Raw genomic sequence first — 20,277 nt, 5'->3', positions numbered from 1 at the left:
TAGGCGTGTGCACACATACTGCTCCACCATGTTGGTGAAATGATGCCTCCTGCTAAGACGTTCCATATCAGCTGGTGGTGCTGGTTGTTGTGGCATGCTGTCAAAGCTTTTCCACATTTCGGCCATGCTAACCCTGCCTTATGAGGTGCTGGCGGTGCCCCAGCTGCGTTGGCGACCTCTTCCTCCTCCTCTGCCTTCGCCTTGTGCTTCCACTGTGCCCCCGCTGTCAGGTGGGAATGCCACCAGCAGCGTGTCTACCAGTGTGCGTTTGTACTCGCGCATCTTATGATCACGCTCCAGTGACGGAATTAAGGACGTTACGTTGTCCTTGTAATGAGGATCCAGCAGCGTGGCCACCCAGTAATCAGCACAAGTTAAAATGTGGGAAACTCGGCAGTCGTTGCGGAGACACTGCAGCATGTAATTGCAGCATGTAACTGCCCAGAGGCAACAAAACGCTGTCCTCTGTAGGAGGTGTATCGTCTGTGTCCTCTGTATCTCCCCAGCCACGCACCAGTGATGGCCATGAGCTGGTTTGGGTGCCACCCTGCTGTGAACATGGTTCCTCCTCCTCCACCTCCTCATCCTCCAGAACCCTGCCCTGGCTGGACAATTGTGTACCTGGCGTTTGTGGGTGCAGAAACCCACCCTCGGAGCCACTTGTGAATGACTGGCCAGAAACCCTATGAAATGATCCTTCTTCCTCCTCCTGTGCCACATTCTCTTCCATCATCGCCAGCAGCATTTTTTCAAGGAAGCATAGAAGTGGGATAGTAACACTGAGAACAGCGTTATCGGCATTGGCCATGTTGGTGGAGTACTCGAAACAGCGCAAAAAGGAACACAGGTCTCGCATGGAGGCCCAGTCATTGGTGGTGAAGTGGTGCTGTTCGGCAGAGCGAATCACCCGTGCATGCTGCAGCTGAAACTCCACTATCGCCTGCTGCTGCTCGCACAGCATGTGCAAGGTGGAGTTTCACATAGTGGGCACGTTGCATATGAGGTGGAGAGCTGGAAAGCCAAAGTTACGCTGCAGCACTGACAGGCGAGGAGCAGCAGCAGGGTGAGAACGCCGAAAACGCGCACGGACGGCCTGCACTTTATGCAGCAGCTATGACATATCGGGGTAATTTTTAAGGAACCTCTGCACCACCAAATTCAGCACATGCGCCAGGCAAGGGATGTGCGTCAAACCGGCTAGTCCCAGAGCTACTACTAAATTTCGCCCATTATCGCACACCACCAGGCCAGGCTTGAGGCTCACTGGCACCAACCACTCATCGGTCTGTTGTTCAAGGCCCGTCCACAGCTCCTGCGCGATGTGGGGTTTGTCCCCCTAACAGATACATTTTAAAACTGCCTGCTGTCGTTTACCCCTGGCTGTGCTGAAGTTGGTGGTGAAGGTGTTACGCTGACCGGATGAGGAGGCGGTAGAGGATGAGGAATCGAAGTAGGAGGAGGAAGAAACAGGAGGCAAATTGAAGTGCCCTGCAATCCTCGGTGGTGGAAGAACATGCGCCAAATTTCTATCCGCCTCAGGCCCAGCCGCCACTGCATTTACCCAGTGTGCTGTTATGGAGATATAAAGTCCCTGACCGTGCTTACTGGTCCACGTATCCGTAGTTAGGTGTACCTTGCCACAGATGGCATTGCGCAGTGCACACCTGATTTTGTCCCCCACTTGGTTGTGCAGGGAAGGGATGGCACGCCTGGAAAAGTAGTGGCAGCTGGGCACGACGTACTGTGGGACAGCCACCGCCATAAGGCTTTTAAAACTCTCCGTCTCCACCAGACGGAATGACAGCATTTCATAGGACAGTAATTTTGAAATGCTGGCATTCACAGCAGCAGCATCGTATTCCTACACTAAGCACAGCAGAGTGACGTGCTGCGCTACATGACTCCAGCTTATATAGAGGCTGGGTCACATGCTGCACTGGCCAATCACAGCCATGCTATTAGTAGGCATGGCTGTGATGGCTTCTAAGGGCACAGAGTTAAACGCTTGTTGATTGGCTGCTCTGCAGCCTTTCAAAAAGCACCAATAAATCGCAGAACACCGAACCCAAACTTTTACTGAAATGTTCGGATTCGGGTCCGGGGTCCAAAAATGTACAGTTCGGGTTCGCTCATCCCTAGTCACAGCCCTATAAATACGGTGGCCATCTTAGAGTCAGACATTTTTCAGTGTTCTGAGTGCAGGGACAGACGTGAGAAGGCACTAAGGACAGCAATAGGAAAAACCTCATTCTGAAAAAATAAATAAATAAAAATATTTATAAGTGCATGGAAAGGATAGGGAGGAATCATTTCACAGTATCTTAGTGCAGGGAGAGACGTCAAAATGCACTAGGGACAGTGCCAGAAAAGCGATTTACAAATACAGAGAAAGGATAGGGAGGAATCATTTCACAGCATCTTAGTGCAGGGAGAAACGTCTGTAGTCGCTAGGGACAGTGCTAGAAAAGCGATTTACAAGTGCAGGGAAAGGATAGGGAGGAATCATTTCACAACATCTTAGTGCAGGGAGAGACGTCTGAAGTGCAGAGAAACATTATTTGGGGATCCAAATAACCATTATACAGCTCTGGCATTCCAGCAATTTGTTCTTGTTATTGGGGTGCAAGTACTATGTTGAAAAGCCTTTAGTGGCTTATAGCTGTGGAAAAAGGAAAATATATACGCATTTCACTTCTGCTGTTATTTGTGTTGAAAGCGTTTAGTGGCCTATTTCAGTACAGAATGAAAAATATATACGCACTTAACTGGTGCAGTTATTTGTGGCAAAAGCGCTTACTGGCCTATTTCAGTACAGAAAGAAAAAATATATGCACTTTACTGGTGCACTTATTTGTGGCAAAAGTGTTTATTGGCTTATTTCAGTACAGAAAGAAAAATATATACGCACTTCACTGGTGCATTTATTTCTGCTAAAAGCGTTTAATGGCCTATTTCAGTACAAAAATAAAAATATATTCTTAGTTCTCTTCTGCAGTTATATGTGTTGAATGCATTTAGTAGCCTATTTCAGTACAGAATAAGAAATATATACGCACTTCAATGATGCAGTTATTTGTGGCAAAAGCGTTTACTGGCCTATTTCAGTACATAAAAGAAAAATATATATGCATTTCACTTCTGCAGTTATATGTGGTGAAAGCGTTCAGTGTCCTATTTCAGTACAAAAAGGAAAAAAATATACGCACTTCACTGTTGCATTTATTTGCGGTGAAAGAGTTCAGTGGCCTATTTCAGTACAAAAAGGAAAAATATGTACGCATTTCACTTCTGCAGTTATATGTGGTTAAAGCATTTTTTGGCAGATAAATTTTGTAAACTGGGATTCATTAAAACGTAACCTTTAGTAGGTCATTTAAAATAGTATTTCGCACTGGGTGAGAGACGACAGTAACAATAAATTACCTCCACTATATCACATCATATATTATTAGATAAATGAAAAAGGGTGGATCTCACCTCGTCTGAGCAGGATCCACATCCGTGGAGGAAGGTCCTGGCAGTTATTTGTGGTGAGACACTGACTGACATGGGACACTTCCCATGATACAGAGAGGATAAGAATCACCCACTATCCTGATTGATGATACGAGGCTAAAACCACCTTGATCTCTATTTGCCCTTGAATACATGTGTGAAGTCCCCTGATGATGTCTGGAAAGAAAGACAGAAACATGGCATGTAGGGCGTTGTAATTAGGGCTTTATAGAACATTAGACCCATACTGAGGGAAAGGTTCGGTGTGGGGTCCCCGGAAGAAGCCAGATCTACTGGTGAAACGGCGTTGGGTCAGGATTTGGCCGAGAGATCTTTGCACCATTCAGGGTATGTTTAATTGTGTTCCTTTGTGTTCCTTCCATCTTAAACCTCAGTCTCCACAATCGCCTCTGTTGCATTGTGTTTGGGGCGTTGCTGCTATGAGACTCTGAGGTATGCTCTTTCAGCTAGTATTCTTTTTCCCTGTATTTTTTTGCACTGATCTCCCGGCCTCTCCTTGGGTCCTGCTCCTCATCTGTGTGTCCCGCCTTGTGCTGCCTGTTTTATAATACATGTATGTACTGTTTATATATATTTAAAATAAAGCTTTTTCGATTTTCATACATACGAAAGTTAGTTTCATTTTTTTGGTGATTGTAGCTACTAGAAGCCTGTTCATGCTAGGCAGGTTACCCCAGAAGTATCTGGGTCAATGAACAGCTGATACCGCACTTGCATCAATCTTGACAGGATTAGTCTCCAGATGGAGAGAAATTGTTTTTTGGAATGCTTTCTCCATCGTAACCACGTCGTCGAATAAACTGAAGACTGGCGGAATCTCTCCTGTCTTAGGCAACACTTAATTTTTATTATTACATTTTTTAAATATTGAATATAAAATTGAACCGAAACTTGATTAAAATTCTAAGAAAGTAAACTTAAATTCGCCAATATATTATCCAAATCTTTGAGGGAAATTCCCGGATAATCAATTTGCCAAGCCTTTTGTGCCAGAGAACGTGTATTATTAAATCGTGTTTTAAGCAACACTTTATAAAGTTGAGAAATTTTAACCTTCTGTTCTGTCCCATATTCCCGATAAATGAATAGAAAAATTGGCCACTCTGAGGCCTCATGCTGCTGCCACCTCAACAATCTTTTGTCGTCGTGCCACTCTGTGGCCCCCTCATGCTGCTGCTACCTCCCCAATCTCTCCTCATGTTGTGGCCTCCTGATGCTGCCACCACCTCCACACTGTCACCTTGTCACTCTATGGCCTCCTGATGCTGCTGCCACCTCCACATTATGTCACCTTGCCACTCTGTGGCCTCCTGATGCTGCCGCCACCTCCACATTATGTCACCTTGCCACTCTGTGGTCTCCTGATGCTGCCGCCACCTCCACACTTGGTCATTGTGCCACTCTGTGGCCTCCTACTGATGCTGCTGCCACCTCCAAACTCTGTCATTGTGCCACTCGGTGGCCTCCTCCTTCTGCTGCAAACTCCAGACTCTGTCATTGTGCCACTCGTTGGCCTTCTCCTGATGCTGCTACTGCTGCTGCCACCTCCACACTGTCATTGTGCCACTCTGTGGTCTCCTCATGCTGCCGCAACCTCCAGACCCTGTCATTTGGCCACTCTGTGGTCTCCTCATGCTGTTCCCACACTCCCCACTTCATGACTGGACCACTATTTTGCCTTTCGGCCTCGCTGACATCATCATTTGTTTGACCCTTCTTCTGATCTGTCAGAAGGAAGGAAAAAGGAGATGCACAACAGATCCTGTCTGTGTAGCAGCTGTAAGGCCTGTATGGTCCCATCAGAATTGGATTATGATTTGGTAGCCAAAAGCAGGATTGGGTACAAAACACAGAATACATGCAAATATTTTATTCACTTGTCATCTCTGTTTTAGATCCACTCCTGTTTTTTTTTTTGGCATTAGCAATACTGGGGGCCTTCATCGGGCTGTTCTCAGAACTGCCTGCTCCCGGTGACTGCATTTGATTTCAGACCGGCTTGCGGCACAGGCACAGATAAGGGCTTACCTGTGCATCGCCGGGCGGGTGAGTCTACCTTACTAAAGATGGCAGCCCGCATGTGTTCGCTTGCGAACACTGTGAACTGACCATCACTGGTCATAGGTAGGCAGACAACAAGAGTGGCAAGATGGGGCACCAGCAGCAAGAAGAGGTCTATTGATCACATTCAGCCTGCCTGGACTGTGAGAAAATTTCTATCCATACAGCAATTACATACATATGCAACCTCATGAAATTTAGACAAAAATATAAATATATATATAAATAAATATTTCAACCATGTTAACTACCCCCCCCCCCACAAAAAATTAAAATTAAAAAAATTACATTTCAACTGTAATGTCACAGATTGCGTAGGCCTGAACCTGGGAATTGAGATGGGAGCTGTCGGCTTGCTGACTTCCCTTAGCCCGGCGCGGCATGTGGAAAAACTGCTCCATCATGTTGAGGAGACTGAAATGACTTCTGCTGCTGCAGTTTCTGCTATTCGTAGTGGTGGGTTAGGGGTGACTCTGCAGAGGGTGGATGGGGCCTCCCTTTCAGAAACGCTGGCGGCAGACATCTGCTCACCGTAAGCTGCTGCAAGCTGAGTACACAGCGTTTCCTGGCACTGCCTAGCCTCGAAAAAAACACATGCTCCCTGCTGCTGAGAATCTCTGGTGCATGAAAAAATCATTCACGACTTTCTGATGCTCATACAGATGCTCGAGCATGTGCAATGTGGAATTCCAGCAAGTTGGCATGTCACATATTAAACGGTGTAGTGGCAGGCCGTTTTTTCACTGTAGATCCAGGAGATCGTTTCTCGCCACATAAGAGTGGTTGAAGTGCTTGGACAGTTTCATGGACTTTGTCAGCAACTGGCACAAGCAAGTGTACTTATTTAGAAAGTGCTGCACCATTAGTTTGATGAAATTCACCATGCAGGGAGCATGTGTTATTTCACCCAGGTTCAGCGCGACTACAATGTTTTGCCCATTGTCTCTGACTACCTTGCCCAGTTGGAGTTGGCAGGGTGACAGCCCGCCGGATATTTTCTGCTTGATGTACTCTTGATGCAACTGCTCACCGGTGAGGCTACTCTTTTCCCATGAAAAAGCACCATACTGGAGTTTCTCACACAGAGCTACAAGCAGCCAAAATGGGCTTAGCTCTGGCATGTTTTGGGCCTCACCCAGCCACTGCATCAGCAGCATCACCAGATCCAGAAGCAAATGTGGCTCTGGCTGTTCTTTGGTAACTACCTGGCCTCTGCTCTTTATTTCTGCCACCACTCTTCTCCACTGATGTTGCCTAATCCTCAGCACCTCAATCTGGCTCCAAGGTCCTAACCAGCACACAATGGTCATCGGAGTCCTCACCCTCCCTGTCGCTTTTATCAGACTGTGAGATATCATGGTGTGCTTCTGGACCCCCCTGCCCTGTGTTTTCCCTGACTCCCATTTTCGCTGCCCTCACCACCAATGCCGTGGCTACAGGTGCAACTTTTACCACCACTATCAACACGGTATGCCTGGGGTCACCAGCCTCCTACCCATCCTCTTCCTCAGGGCAGTCCAAACAGTGAGGGCTCTCACAGAAATCAACAGGAAGACTCTTTACTATCTGCCGAAGGGCATGGAGGAGTTTTATTGCCACTTCTTAGGAAAAAGGAAGGTACCCCTCTAGAAAGGGGCAGTGAAGCCAGCAGGGACAACTGCGGCCTACTACTACTAATACCAGTACTTCTGGCTGGATAGATGGTGAATCTTATACCCACATTTTTGGGCCTCTTAGATAATGTTGTGCACTACCCTGCGTATTATTGTAGTTAACACATATAACACGGACTTGGGTCTAAATCTCAAATACTTTTGTGTGCTACCCTGTCTATTGGTGTAGTAATCACGTATATATCTGCTAGCTTGAATATAATCAGTCCCCAATAAAAAAATGAAAAAAATAATAATTGATTGGAAATGTGTTTGTGAACACAGAAATAAAGGGAAACTGATTTAGACCTAAATTAGTTGTCCCCCACAGATACTTTTGTGTATTGGTGTTGATCATCTGTATGTTGGTTTAATTAAATTGAACCCAAATTTTTTTTTTTATTCTAACGTTGTGGAAATAGAATTCATGGGAACAAACAATTGAGGCCTGACGTTCAATTTCTTGTTATCACTCACAGGTAGATTGCTGCCCTACATTGTGTCTTGTAGTAATACCATATATATGCTTGTTTAAATAAATTTAACATTCCTAAAAAAAAAAAATCTTTTAACCATGTGAAAACTGAAAATACGTAAATGGACAATTGAGGCTTGATGCTCAATTTAACCTTAACACACGCAAATAGATTACTACCACACCGTGGATATTGCTGCAGTATTCACATGTGTTTGTGTGTATATATTAGAGATGAGAGAATTTTTTAAAAATTTGATTGGTTCGATCAGAATATATTCGGAGAGAATTATGGCTATTTTCTGGCTGCTAAGAGCCTTTATAGTGGTGTAGAACACTGTGCCTTGTAGTAACACGCATAGGGAGTCTGCTTTGGTAGTGAAATAATACTGTGAGTTTGTATGACATGCAGATGACAGGCATCGCTCTTAGAATCACTGCACACTTCACTTATTAAGGCAGTCACAGGGCCAAAACTGACCAAATAACTCAAGTGTGAAGTGCACTCCTTTTACACCGTCGCAAGCTGATTCCACATAGATGTCTACAGACCCTGTTCTATTAAACGCTTATACAAGTAGAGCCCCTCGGACGAAGTAAAGAGGGTGTCAGCAGTAAGTTTGTGTTGACGTCACTGATTAATTTGCCCAAGTGGCAATTTGACAGTGTGGAGATGGCAGTAGCTTCAGCATCAGGATACCACAGAGTGGAAAGATGACTTAGTGTGGATATGGCAGTAGCAGCAGCATCATCAGGAGGATATCACAGAGTGGCAAGGTGACATAGTGTGGAGATGGCAGTAGCAGCAGCATAAGGATACCACAGAGTGGCAAGGTGACATAGTGTGGAGATGGCAGTAGCAGCAGCATCAGGATACCACAGAGTGGCAAGGTGACATAGTGTAGAGACGGCAGTAGCAGCCACAGCAGCATCAGGAGGATACCACAGAGTGGCAAGGTTACATAGTGTGGAGATGGCAGTAGCAGCATAAGGATACCACAGAGTGGCAAGGTGACATAGTGTGGAGATGGCAGTAGCAGCAGCAGCATCAGGATACCACAGAGTGGCAAGGTGACATAGTGTGGAGATGGCAGCAGCAGCAGCATCAGGATACCACAGAGTGGCAAGATGACATAATGTGGAGATGGCAGTAGCAGCATCAGCAGGATACCACAGAGTGGCAAGGTGACATAGTGTGGAGAAGGCAGTAGTAGCAGCATAAGGATGCCACATATGGCTACGCTTCACCTTCTGCCCACATATTCTACATATGGCCATGTTAACATGCTCCGGCAGCTTAACGAAAAATTGCTACACCGCCGAGTTGGTGATTTTCCCCCCAACAGTCTGCACTGACTGCTACCACTGCTGCTTCCGTGAACACCTGCACCACTACTTCCCGGGCAGGTAGGCTTCTGCGAAGCAGGTGGTCTACCCCGGGCACGTTTGGCTCCCGCCCTCTCACTGCTGCCACCCTGCTGACTCCCAGCCATGCTTTCAACACAAATAACCGCTGAAGTGAACTGAAAATATATTTTTATTTTTGTACTGAAATATGAAATAACACATATAACCACTGCAATGACTGCTACCGCCGCTTCTTCCGTGAACCCCTGCACCACTACTCCCTGGGCAGGTAGGCGGCCGCAAAGCAGGTGGTCTATCCCGGGCACGTTTGGCTCCCAACCTCCCACAGCTGACTCCCAGCCATGCTTTCAACACATATAACCGCCAAAGTAAACTGAGAATATATTTTCCTTTTTGCACTGAAAAAGGCCACTAAAAGCTTTCAACACATATAACCGCCGACGTGAACTGTGAATGTATTTTTTTTTTGTACTGAAATAGGCTACTAAACGCTTTCAACACAAATAACCGCCGAAGTGAACTGAGAATATATATTTTTCTTTTTGTACTGAAACACAAAATAACACATATAACCGCCGCACTGAATGACTGCTACCACCGCTACTTCCGTGAACCCCTGCACCACTACTTCCCGGGTAGGTAGGCTGCTGCGAAGCAGGTGGTCTACCCCCGGAACATTTGGCTCCCGACCTCCCACTGCTGCCACCCTGCTGACTCCCAACCAGGCTTTCAACACATATAACCTCCGACATGAACTGAGAATATATTTTTCTTTTTGTACTGAAATAGGCCAATAAATGCTTTCAAGACATATAACCGCCGCCGACTTAAACCGAGAATATATTTTTCTTTTTGTACTAAAATACAAAATAACACATATAACCACTGCACGGACTGACTGCTACCGCAGTGGTTATATATTTTTCTTTCTGTACTAAAATAGGCCACTAAACGCTTTCAGCAGAAATAAATGCACCAGTGAAGTGCGTATATATTTTTCTTTCTGTGCTGAAACAGGCCACTAAACCCTTTTGCCACAAATAACTGCACCAGTGAAGTGCATATATTTTTTTTCTTTCTGTACACTTTCAACATATATAACTGCAGAAGTGAACTGAGAATATATTTTTCTTTCTGTACTGAAATAGGCCACTAAATGCTTTTGCCACAAATAAGTGCACCAGTGAAGTATGTATATTTTTTTCTTTCTATAATGAAAAAGGCCACTAAACGCTTTTGCCACAAATAAGTGCACCAGATAAATGTGTATATTTTTTTCTTTTTTGTATGCTTTCAACACATATAACTTCAGAAGTGAACTGTTTATATATTTTTCTTGTTTGAAAAGATATAAGCCACTAAAGGCTTTTCAACATAGCACTTGCACCCCAAGAACAAATTGCTGGAATGACAGAGCTGTATAATGGCTATTTGGATCCTCAAATAATCTTTCCCTGCACTTGTAAATCGTTTTTCTAACACTGTCCTTAGCGCCTTCTGACGTCTCTCCCTGCACTAAGATGCTGTGAAATGATTCCTCCCTATCCTTTCCCTGCACTTAAAAATCGTTTTTTAATTTTTTTTCACAATGAGATTTTTCCAATTGCTGTCCCGAGCACCTTCTCACGTTTGACCCTGCACTCAGAATGCTGGAAAATGTCTGACTCTAAGATGGCTGCTATATTTTTAGGGCTGTGACATCACATGGTTGGCTGCTGATTGGCTGTATGCATGGCATTATGGGTCAGCCCGCCGTCCCAGAGTTCCTTGCCCCATGACCTCACATGTGTAGCATTTTAGGAAAAATTGCGATTCGTTGGCAATTCGTTCGAGGAAATTCTCATTAGTTGCGAATCAAATTTTTCCTGAAATTCGGATCGAATTCCACTTCGGCAAATTCGATTCGCTCATTTATAATAAATAAATTATATATATATATATATATATATATATATATATACAGTACAGACCAAAAGTTTGGACACACCTTCTCATTCAAAGAGTTTTCTTTATTTTCATGACTATGAAAATTGTTGATTCACACTGAAGGCATCAAAACTATGAATTAGCACATGTGGAATTATATACATAACAAACAAGTGTGAAACAACTGAAAATATGTCATATTCTAGGTTCTTCAAAGTAGCCACCTTTTGCTTTGATTACTGCTTTGCACACTCTTGGCATTCTCTTGATGAGCTTCAAGAGGTAGTCCCCTGAAATGGTTTTCACTTCACAGGTGTGCCCTGTCAGGTTTAATAAGTGGGATTTCTTGCCTTATAAATGGGGTTGGGACCATCAGTTGCGTTGAGGAGAAGTCAGGTGGATACACAGCTGATAGTCCTACTGAATAGACTTTTAGAATTTGTATTATGGCAAGAAAAAAGCAGCTAAGTAAAGAAAAACGAGTGGCCATCATTACTTTAAGAAATGAAGGTCAGTCAGTCAGCCGAAAAATTGGGAAAACTTTGAAAGTAAGGGCTATTTGACCATGAAGAAAAGTGATGGGGTGCTGCGCCAGATGACCTGGCCTCCACAGTCACCGGACCTGAACCCAATCGAGATGGTTTGGGGTGAGCTGGACTGCAGAGTGAAGGCAAAAGGGCCAACAAGTGCTAAGCATCTCTGGGAACTCCTTCAAGACTGTTGGAAGACCATTTCAGGGGACTACCTCTTGAAGCTCATCAAGAGAATGCCAAGAGTGTGCAAAGCAGTAATCAAAGCAAAAGGTGGCTACTTTGAAGAACCTAGAATATGACATATTTTCAGTTGTTTCACACTTGTTTATGTATATAATTCCACATGTGTTAATTCATAGTTTTGATGCCTTCATAGTCATGAAAATAAAGAAAACTCTTTGAATGAGAAGGTGTGTCCAAACTTTTGGTCTGTACTGTATATATATATATATATATATATATATATAAATTTTTTTAAACTAGATATTGACATACATTCCTTTCGTTATCATAGAACATTACCAGAAAAGAGGTATAAGAGGAGGAAACTGCAACTCTCATCATGTCCAGACTGTTATTATAGTATATCAGTATACACTATAGGGTGGAGGGTATAAGAAGAGAGAACTACAACTCCCAGCATGTCCAGAGTGTTATTATAGGGCATCACTGGATATTACAGGGATGGGCATATGAGAAGAGAATTACAACTTCCAGCATGTCTAGACTATTATTACAGGACATCAGTGGACATTACAGGGAGAGATATATAACAGGAGTGAAATACAACTCCCAGCATAACCAGAATGTTGTGCTATCAGAGGACATTACAGGGAGTAAGTATAACACAGCACATGAGCTCTTGCCCCTCACATTGTGATATCTCATGGGTCCTTCAAAACTTCTCCTCTCTCTTCCTGCACTGGTTACATGATAATGACATTGCTCAGGTCCTCTGCCACCAATTATCTCTCTGCAGTCCTGAGCTACGTATGTTAGCAGTAAAATTGCGTGGGGAGCTTTTCCCTGACAGATGATGGCATAGGAGGAAAGGATCACGCAAAATTAATATTTTCAAACAATACTTTTGTTCTCTCAGAAGTTTCTTGCAGCGGCTTTCTCCATTTTCTCCATAAAATACACTTACATGTTCAGCCGATCTGAATGTGTATATGTGTGGGGAAGGAGGGAGCTGGGAGAGATAGACGTTGGCTGCCAACAGTTATTGAATGTTTATTGGCAACTTAGGGCAAATAATTCGGAATAGTTACCGTATTTTTTTTCCCAAAAGGATGAAAATTAATGGCAGTTCATGACAACCCAAGCAACTAGAAAATCTATCCCTCTATTTTTGGATATTGGTCAATTACATAGGGTCTTCTTTACTATAGAAGATATATTATAAGTACAGTAGTAAAGAAAGCATGGTTTGAACTGTTAATATAAATATTAACTACCTATAATAATTACCTCAACTAGATATGAAACAACAAAGAGAACAGCCACCATGATTATGGTATTCCACCTCCAGTAGTATGGTGTGCAGACAAGCTGTGCAAAAAAAACAAGTTATTTTTTATATCACAATTGTTTAAAGCAGATCTGTCACTTATGTTTCCATAGACAAAACAAAGCAAAAAAGCATACATAGGTAAAGTAATGTAAGTGTGATGTTTGGAACATATTGATTAGTGTAGATTGATTGAGTAAAAATAATTGCTGAACATACAGTAATTCCTCTTTCAGTCAATGGGAGGAGGGAATGTTGTTTTTGTCCCCAATATGTAGTATTAGCATAGATCCACAAATCCAAAGTTAGAGATGAGCAAATGTCTTAAAATTTGATTTTATAAGGTTAAGGGCTCATGCACGCGGCTTTTGCCCGGCCATGCTCATATTGTGGCCCGCAAACAGTGGGTCCGCATTACATGGGCACCGGCCATGTGCACCCCGCATCACGGATGTGAATCCATTGGACCCAATGGGTCTGCAATCCGGAAGGTCAGTGGAGAATGGAGGCACAGAACCCCACAGATGCACCATGGAGTGCTTCAATGGGGTTTCTATCCGTGCCTCCGCAGTGCAAAAAAGTAGTGCATGCACTGTTTTTTTGCAGTTTCGGACGGACCACAAACCCATTCAAGTTAAATGGGTCAGGATCCGTCTGCGGAATCCACATGGATGTTGCCCGTGCATTGGGGACCGTAACTTAAACAGAACGGCCGATTAACGGCCGTGTGCATGAGGCCTTATACTCAAAGGCACCTTACCCTATATAATATATACACATTTTCTAGTGGTTCTCACCTCCATTATACGATACACTGATTCAATATTCGCAAAATAGACAAATAAATAGGCAGCCAGTTGTGCAATCAGTATAAAGGTAAACACATCTGCAAATGAAAAAACGCAAAAATATTAAAATGTTGTAATTAGGGTTGAGCGAATTGAAGTATCTGAAGTGGATTTTGATCAAAATTTCAGGGAAAACTTGATTCGCTGTGAAGCTGAATTTCCTCGTGCCTCGTGGTAACAAATCAATGGCGTTAAAAAAAAGCAAAAAAACAAAACATACTCACCTCATCCATTTGAGCGCAAAGAGGCCACGGTAGCCATCTTGATTGAAGATCACACATGAAATCACTCACTACGCAAAATTTTGCGTGGGATCTTCCATCAAGATGGCCGCGGTGGCCTCTTTGAGTTCAAATGGATACGGTGAGTATTATTATTAATTTTTTTAGCTGATTAACCCCTGAAAGCCCTCATTTTTAATCTCTGATGCCGCGAGCAGCAATGAACCTGGCATCTGAGGGGTTCCCAGTCATTGCGCCCTCTACTTACAAAGAAATTCAGCGAAGCAGCCAAATCAAATTTTTGCAAACTTTGCTCAACACTAGTTGTAATATAGATTACTGGTTTAGATCCCAATCTAGAAGCATATTGTTATAATTAAGGACATCTGTCAGTAGATTAGTACAGATAAAACCGGTTGACCTCCTGCATGTCTGCTTGGCAGCTGAAGGCATCTGTTTTGGTCCCATGTTCATATATGCCCGCATTACTGAGAAAAATGAAGTTTTAACATATGCAAATGAGCCTCTAGATGGAACGGGGGCGTTGCTGTTACACCTAGATGCTTTGCTCTCTATGCAACTGCTGTACCTTCTGCACTTTGACTGACAGGGCCAGGCATGATGAGGTTTTTACTGCCCTCAGCTGCCAAGCCCACATGCAACAGGTCAGCCAGTTTCATAGGTTCAAATCTGCTGACAGATGGGCTTTAATATGTATAATAAGAAGCTAGAACAGGAGCCGGCAGCTTGCAGCATGCATGTGAGAGATGGCACACATGCCAGATTTTACTGGCACGCTGGCTGCCACCCGATACTTCTTCTCCCTACCTAGGTACATAATGGCTGCACTGCATTGATGCATCTTAGCGGAAGTCAGTCAGACTTGAAAGATCCTGTGGCAGTATAGTGTGCAGCCACAGATGAAAGGACCAATACTGGTCTGCGGGTCATTGGAAATAAAGCCTAACACTGATTGCTCGGTTGCTGTTTCAGCTAATCAGTGGTAGGGGAATTTTATTTCAAGAAAACAAGAAAAACTCCAAGGTTCATGGCACAGAGAACAGTATTACACAATCACAGAAGTCAAGTCACATACTGAACCAGTACATGGGGGATTAGTGAATGGGGGACCAATGTAATTTATTTTAATATCTAAAATTACATATATATATATATATATATATATATACACTGCTCAAAAAAATAAAGGGAACACAAAAATAACACATCCTAGATCTGAGTTAATTAAATATTCTTCTGAAATACTTTGTTCTTTACATAGTTGAATGTGCTGAAAACAAAATCACACAAAAATTTAAAAATGGAAATCAAATTTTTCAACCCATGGAGGTCTGGATTTGGAGTCACACTCAAAATTAAAGTGGAAAAACACACTACAGGCTGATCCAACTTTGATGTAATGTCCTTAAAACAAGTCAAAATGAGGCTCAGTAGTGTGTGTGGCCTCCACGTGTCTGTATGACCTCCCTACAACGCCTGTGCATGCTCCTGATGAGGTGGCGGACGGTCTCCTGAGGGATCTCCTCCCAGACCTGGACTAAAGCATCTGCCAACTCCTGGACAGTCTGTGGTGCAACGTGACGTTGGTGGATAGAGCGAGACATGATGTCCCAGATGTGCTTAATTGGATTCGGGTCTGGGGAACGGGCGGGCCAGTCCATAGCATCAATGCCTTCGTCTTGCAGGAACTGCTAACACACTCCAGCCACATGAGGTCTAGCATTGTCTTGCATTAGGAGGAACCCAGGGCCAACCGCACCAGCATATGGTCTCACAAGGGGTCTGAGGATCTTATCTTGGTACCTAATGGCAGTCAGGCTACCTCTGGCGAGCACATGGAGGGCTGTGCGGCCCTCCAAAGAAATGCCACCCCACACCATTACTGACCCAATGCCAAACCGGTCATGCTGGAGGATGTTGCAGGCAGCAGAACGTTCTCCACGGCGTCTCCAGACTCTGTCACGTCTGTCACATGTGCTCAGTGTGAACCTGCTTTCATCTGTGAAGAGCACAGGGCGCCAATGGCGAATTTGCCAATCTTGGTGTTCTCTGGCAAATGCCAAACGTCCTGCACGTGTTGGGGTGTAAGCACAACATCCACCTGTGGACGTCGGACCCTCATATCACCCTCATGGAGTCTGTTTCTGACCGTTTGAGCAGACACATGCACATTTGTGGCCTGCTGGAGGTCATTTTGCAGGGCTCTGGCAGTGCTCCTCCTGTTCCTCCTTGCACAAAGGTGGAGGTAGCGGTCCTGCTGCAGGGTTGTTGCCCTCCTACGGCCTCCTCCACGTCTCCTGATGTACTGTCCTGTCTCCTGGTAGCGCCTCCATGCTCTGGACACTACGCTGACAGACACAGCAAACCTTCTTGCCACAGCTCGCATTGATGTGCCATCCTGGATAAGCTGCACTACCTGAGCCACTTGTGTGGGTTGTAGACTCCGTCTCATGCTACCACTAGAGTGAAAGCACCGCCAGCATTCAAAAGTGACCAAAACATCAGCCAGGAAGCATAGGAACTGAGAAGCGGCCTGTGGTCACCACCTGCAGAACCACTCCTTTATTGGGAGTGTCTTGCTAATTGCCTATAATTTCCACCTGTTGTCTATCCCATTTGCACAACAGCATGTGAAATTGATTGTCACTCAGTGTTGCTTTCTAAGTGGACAGTTTGATTTCACAGAAGTGTGATTGACTTGGAGTTACATTGTGTTGTTTAAGTGTTCCCTTTATTTTTTTAAGCAGTGTATATATATATATATATATATATATATATGTATATATGAAGAAAAAGACTCCAGCGTAATTTGGATTAACTTGATTTATTATTATTGTATAGTCACTGCGGCTTTAAATGTTACTTTTCGGCCATATGGCCTTCTTCAGACTGCCGTGAACATAAGATATATCATTTTAGTATACATTTCATATCATATCATAAAGGGAACATGTAATTATGACTGAACATATGAGTATATGCACATATCATAGAATTCCATCTAGGTACATTTTACATTTAATTCAAGATTCAATTCATCTCAAAAAATCAATTCATCACAAAAAAGGGATCTCAAAAGCAAGAGACCCAGTGTCATTTTCCAGAATGGTCGTCCTGTAGTATTATCCAAAAAATAGATAAATTACTGTCATTTGTAGGCCGCTTCAAAGTTGCCTGTCATGGTACCGCAATCAATTCAGCTGGTTATTAACCAATCACATTCCCATCTAGATCATGATGTTACCGGTACATTAACCATCTAATACTGATGTATTGATTAAGGAAGAACTGGTAAATTCTAGCAGGTACAGAAAACAACAACATGGTGTGCTATAGTTTGTACTATTGAGGTCAAGGAGACCTACCGGCGTCCGGAACTCGCTTACCTAATGCCGCTGGTGATGAGGGAAGATCAAGCGCAATGTAGAGGTGAATTTGCGGAGGTTCCGCTAGTGAAGACAGCGCTGGGTGCAGGAGATAAAACCTGTTTTTTAAAGACAGCCCGCGTCTCTGCCATGTGAGCATCACTTCCGGTATCGGCTGTTTAAACCGGAAATGAGGTAATCGGTGAAGAGCATGTGGAACGCATTAGGAACTTCCGGTATCAGCCGTTCATTCAGACCGGCTTGTGACGTCCCATGTGACAAACAATGTATTATTGGGAAGAGGATCCAAATTGTGAATGGTATCTAGAAAAGACATGGTATCCAACAGAAAGGATTTTGTTTTCTTAATTTCTGGTGTTAGGATTTTTTCTAAGAAGATCGATATGGGTGATAGGATAGAGTCAGTAGAGGCGACTATCGGGCGTCCAGGTGGATTTAGCAAATCTTTGTGTATTTTGGGAAAGATGTAAAAAACAGAGGTAATCGGATGTTGGTTTGTCAGGAAATTTACGGTATTCTCATCTATTGTTCTTTTGTCCCTATAGAGTTGGAGTGTGTTTCGAATTTTATTGGCGACAGATGGAGTTGGGTTGTTGGGTAGTTGTTGATAGACATCAGTGTCGCCTAATTAGCGCATGACTTCGGATATATATTTTTCTTTGTCCATCACAACTAAAGCTCCCCCTTTATCTGCTGGTTTGAAAATCAACCCTTTGAGATCCGACATGTTCCTGAGTGCTTGTCTATCTGTGTTTGTCAGATTATTGCTGAATTTCAGATTGCCCTGTTCTATATCTTTTCTGAAGTGTTCCACATCTCTCTGAACTAATTTGATAAATGTTTCAACAGGTGGGTAATTCTTTGGTGGTATATAAGTACTTTTTGTCCGTAGTTTTAAGTCGTTCAGGGAGATGAGTGATGTTGGAGATTCTACTAGAGTTTTTTTACGGATTGGTGTGGTGCCAAAATGTGCCTTTAATCTAATATTTCTAAATAGTCGCTGTAAATCTAATTCTAACTGGAAGGTGTTCAGAGTGTATGAAGGACAAAATGATAGGCCTTTTTCTAGAAGAGACATATGGGTTGGACTTAGTGATTGGGATGATATGTTAATAACCAGTGATTGCGTTTGTACCTGAGATCTGGTCGTCATTGATATTGCGTTGGGTCCAGAGGAAGATCCTCCTCTGTTCCCTCTTTGTGTCCCCCTTTGTCCTTTGACACTGGTCTATATTAACCTTCTTCTTTCCCCCTCTATTCCTTCCCCCCTTTCCCCTCTCCCCTCCCTCACACCCCGCCCCCTTCTTTCTTTTCTTCTTTTTTCTTATTATTCAGTTTCCTTATCCTCTTATTTTATTTCCCATCTTCTTTCTATTTCTTTCCCTTATTCCCAACTTTTATTCCCAGTTCTCTTCTTCTTTGTGGTCACGAATGGATATGATATATCCTTTCCACCTATTCATATACTCCTTTTAGCTCCATATTCTACTCTATTAGCGCTAGCATCCTCTGGAATTGCAGTTGTGTCCCATGGATCACGTGAGTGCGCTTCATGGGTCACGTGATCACGCTCCACTGGCTACCTCACTTCCGGTCTGAACGGCTGATACCGGAAGTTCCTGATGCGTTCCACATGCGCTTTACCGATTACCTCACTTCCGGTTTAAACAGCCGATACCGGAAGTGATGCTCACATGGCAGAGACGCGGGCTGCCTTTAAAAACCAGGTTTTATCTCCTGCACCCAGCGCTGTCTTCACTAGCGGTACCTCCGCAAATTCACCTCTACATTGCGCTTGATCTTCCCTCATCACCAGCGGCATTAGGTAAGCGAGTTCCGGACGCCGGGAGGTCTCCTTGACCTCAATAGTACAAACTATAGCACACTATGTTGTTGTTTTCTGTACCTGCTAGAATTTACCAGTTCTTCCTTAATCAATACATCAGTATTAGATGGTTAATGTACCGGTAACATCATGATCTTGATGGGAATGTGATTGGTTAATAACCAGATGAATTGATTGCGGTACCATGACAGGCAACTTTGAAGGGGCCTACAAATGACAGTAATTTATCTATTTTTTGGATAATACTACAGGACGACCATTCCGGAAAATGACACTGGGTCTCTTGCTTTTGAGATCCCTTTTTTGTGATGAATTGATTTTTTGAGATGAATTGAATCTTGAATTAAATGTAAAATGTACCTAGATGTAATTCTATGATATGTGCATATCCTCATATGTTCAGTCATAATTACATGTTCCCTTTATGATATGATATGAAATGTATACTAAAATGACATATCTTATGTTCATGGCAGTCTGAAGAAGACCACATGGCCGAAACTTAACATTTAAAGTGGCAGTAACCATACAATAAAAAGAAATCAAGTTAATCCAAATTAAGCTGGAGTCTTTTTCTTCATTTATAATTGGGGCGGCAACCCTACTCCAAGCAAATCAGAACAGAGTGTGACAAGATTGCAACAAGATATATATATATATATATATATATATATATATATATATATATATAGATATATAGTGGCAGTGCAGCTGCCAGAGGGCCATAGGAGGGCCTTCAACATGGTATATCTCACCCAGAGGAAGCTGGGTGAGAACAAGAAAGGCTGGGGGAAAAAAAATCCCACTGTCTACAGCAGCCAGGCTGGTAATTAAGATAATTAGCAGCAAGCTAAGGAGCTCGGGTAAATGTGGGCTGAGCTCCTCAATCAGGGCTCCCAGTTTGTGGAAGGAGC

At 43.5% G+C, this 20,277-nt stretch overlaps 1 protein-coding gene across 3 annotated transcripts in view; it reads right to left on the bottom strand.

The window, feature by feature from the left end:
• Positions 1–20,277, bottom strand: part of LOC120997966 (probable cation-transporting ATPase 13A4) — a 261,365-nt gene that overhangs the window by 6,684 nt on the left and 234,404 nt on the right. For all 3 annotated transcript variants that reach the window (XM_040428350.1, XM_040428352.1, XM_040428351.1), the window contains 2 exons: positions 13,839–13,927; positions 13,002–13,082 (listed from right to left, as the gene is read on the bottom strand). In XM_040428350.1, coding sequence (XP_040284284.1) covers positions 13,002–13,082; positions 13,839–13,927 — 170 coding nt within the window. The remainder of the gene's footprint in view (positions 1–13,001; positions 13,083–13,838; positions 13,928–20,277) is intronic.

Source organism: Bufo bufo, chromosome 4 (assembly GCF_905171765.1).
Source record: "Bufo bufo chromosome 4, aBufBuf1.1, whole genome shotgun sequence".
Lineage (NCBI taxonomy): Eukaryota > Metazoa > Chordata > Amphibia > Anura > Bufonidae > Bufo > Bufo bufo.
This window is presented reverse-complemented; position numbering and strand designations above follow the sequence as displayed.